Below are 2,292 nucleotides of genomic sequence, written 5' to 3'. Positions count from 1 at the left end.
TAAAATCATCTAATAAAATAACCTAAGTATTATTAATTATTATAGACAAAGATCACGGAGGATACTGTATCCCTTATAAAATGATAGTAAAAAAAAGGATGTTTACAGGATCTTGTCAACTACTCGTGATCTCGGACTGAGACACTTTCGAGGACAGTGATAAACCTTACAAGGACTCAAACTTCACACTATGTGTAATGGCTAGTACTCGGTGGAACTAACTTGCCGTTACACGGACATTAGCACACTTATATAGGCCAAGGATGACTTCCTGGCTAAGTAAAGCTATGGACAGCTAAGGATTACTTCCCTTCTAAGCAAGAGATAGTATCCGATACATGGAATAAAGATCAGTGCGCTAACGTGTTCAGTGCGCTGGATTTGTATGCCAGTAGTGCGCTAAGGACGATTCCTTTGGTAGTGGAGTGTCAGAGAATCTGGAAAAGATGATTTGATTCCTTTGTGGGTCCACCACGTTCCTTTAGTCGTCATGTCCCGGAAATAAAGTAGACGTAAAGTCCGGGTCCTCTATGTCGAGATTCGCAAAGCTGGCAGCCATTATCTCCATCTCCGTTAATTCGCTGGATTCTTCGTCTGAGTGTTCGGTGATGGTGACAAAATGATTCCCATTGCTTAGCGCTCCATTTTGGGTCTGTGCTGGCGATGTTATTATTATTATTAGCCATGCTCTTTGTTTAAATGGTGGGCCTATTTGGCATCTTTCTTACAATAGCTAATTTCAAATAGTTAAATTGCTCTGTTTGATGTGTTGAGCTTGGAAGCCTTTGCATATACTGATATTAATGTTATCAAGGATCATCTAGACAAATTGGCTTATTCTGGGCGCTGCACGACATAGAATGGCATTTCTGTTTCTTTGCTTAGAAAACTGTTTGAAATGTTAATCCCAGAGAATCTTGATTGAGGTAACTAGTAGAGCTTTCTGTAAGAGGTGATCTTTATGTGGTTGTTACCAAAGGGTGTCATGGTTTCTTTGTTGGTATGTAGCTCTGGAATTAGTGGTTGAATGCAATTAATGATACCATCATTATTAGAAACTGCTATATGTTCATACATGGTTGAACTAACTTTTAAGCTGCCTAATTGGTGTTTTGCATGCATAATTTGTGTGAGAACATAAACATGAGTCGCTCCTCCAGTCATGTAGCTATGTCGTAATGAGATGTGATTAAGTACATTTACTTCACATACAAGACTAGGGATGTCATGGATCGAAGATGATTTGGAAAAAAAACTTATACTTGTGGGTCATCTTTATTTTTTTTTTTCCTTGCAATTGCTCTAGCCTATAATTGGGATAATGGTTGCCTGTTGCTTATGGGATTTTATGAGATATTGAAAAATGTCGAGACATGTATATAGTAACATTAAAATAGATAGGAGTTTGAGCTATTGTTTTGATAACTTGGCAAGTAGTCATCTCTTTGCTAATGTTTCTTCATTTTAGTATCTTGTTTACAACTGCCGTGTGATTGCATCATAAAAATAAACTTCAGATCAGAAACATAAGTCCTATTTACATGTATTCCTTTCTTTTCAGAATGAAATGAACGAACGTGAATTATCTGCTCTTAAAGCTGTCATCAAATGCATCGAGGAACATAAGCTCGACGAGCAATACCCTATGGAACCACTGCAGAAGCGTATTCTACAGCTAGAGAAAGCAAAGGCAGACAAGAGGAGGGCTGCAGAAGCTGCAAAGCCCCAGTCCAAGAGGCCTCGTGCTGGCGGAAGCATTTACAATCCTCGTGTCACTGGCATACCTGAGAAAAGCTTTTACCGGGCAGCATCTGAAAGGTTTGCTCACCCATATGACAGCCCCGAGAGGTTCCCATACCCTTACGAAAGACAATATATCTATGCTGCTGAAAGCCATCACCCAACTCTGATGGGATCAACTCCATACCCCATTTCCCCTACTCACCCCCCGTATTATGGAAATGCTTACCGAGTCCAGTACCAGACTGCCTATTTGCACTAATGGAGACAACTACAAGGATGACGATCTCGTCTAACTATTAGCACTTTAACCCACTGGGTCCTATATGTTAATCTCCTAAATCTGCATAACCAGAAGATTTATCTATCTGTATTAATGTGTGTTTACCCCTTTGACTGATGCAGATGTTTTTCTTCTAATGTTCAGTTTGATCTTATATCATTCTTGTTTGTGGCTGGGCTGCCAACGATTGTGTTTCTTGTGCGCCGTTCCTTTTCCTTCTTCTTGGCAATTTTGGTTTATGTTGCTCTTGTGATTGTAATTTCAAAGGA

General features: G+C 39.6%; 1 protein-coding gene across 1 annotated transcript; it reads left to right on the top strand.

Moving 5' to 3' along the window:
* The first annotated feature begins 530 nt into the window (after nucleotides 1–530).
* Nucleotides 531–2,002, top strand: LOC141832632 (FRIGIDA-like protein 4a). The gene is made up of 2 exons (XM_074720098.1): nucleotides 531–611; nucleotides 1,562–2,002. The coding sequence occupies exons 1-2, from the start codon at nucleotides 531–533 to the stop codon at nucleotides 2,000–2,002; spliced, it is 522 nt and encodes a 173-aa protein (XP_074576199.1).
* The last annotated feature ends 290 nt before the right edge of the window (nucleotides 2,003–2,292 follow it).

This window comes from Curcuma longa, chromosome 7, assembly GCF_044706935.1.
Source record: "Curcuma longa cultivar G26 ecotype Majalengka, Jawa Barat chromosome 7, ITB_CL_G26_1.1, whole genome shotgun sequence".
Classification (NCBI taxonomy): domain Eukaryota; kingdom Viridiplantae; phylum Streptophyta; class Magnoliopsida; order Zingiberales; family Zingiberaceae; genus Curcuma; species Curcuma longa.
The sequence above is the reverse complement of the archived record's forward strand: the minus strand, read 5'-3'. Positions and strand labels throughout refer to the sequence as shown.

Excerpts from the sequence above, each read along its gene's own strand:
- LOC141832632 (XM_074720098.1), top strand. The coding sequence starts at position 531 with ATGTCGAGATTCGCAAAGCTGGCAGCCATTATCTCCATCTCCGTTAAT. Across the intron at positions 612-1,561 it reads CGTCTGAGTGTTCGGTGATG|AATGAAATGAACGAACGTGA; the intron begins GTGACAAAATGA and ends CTTTCTTTTCAG.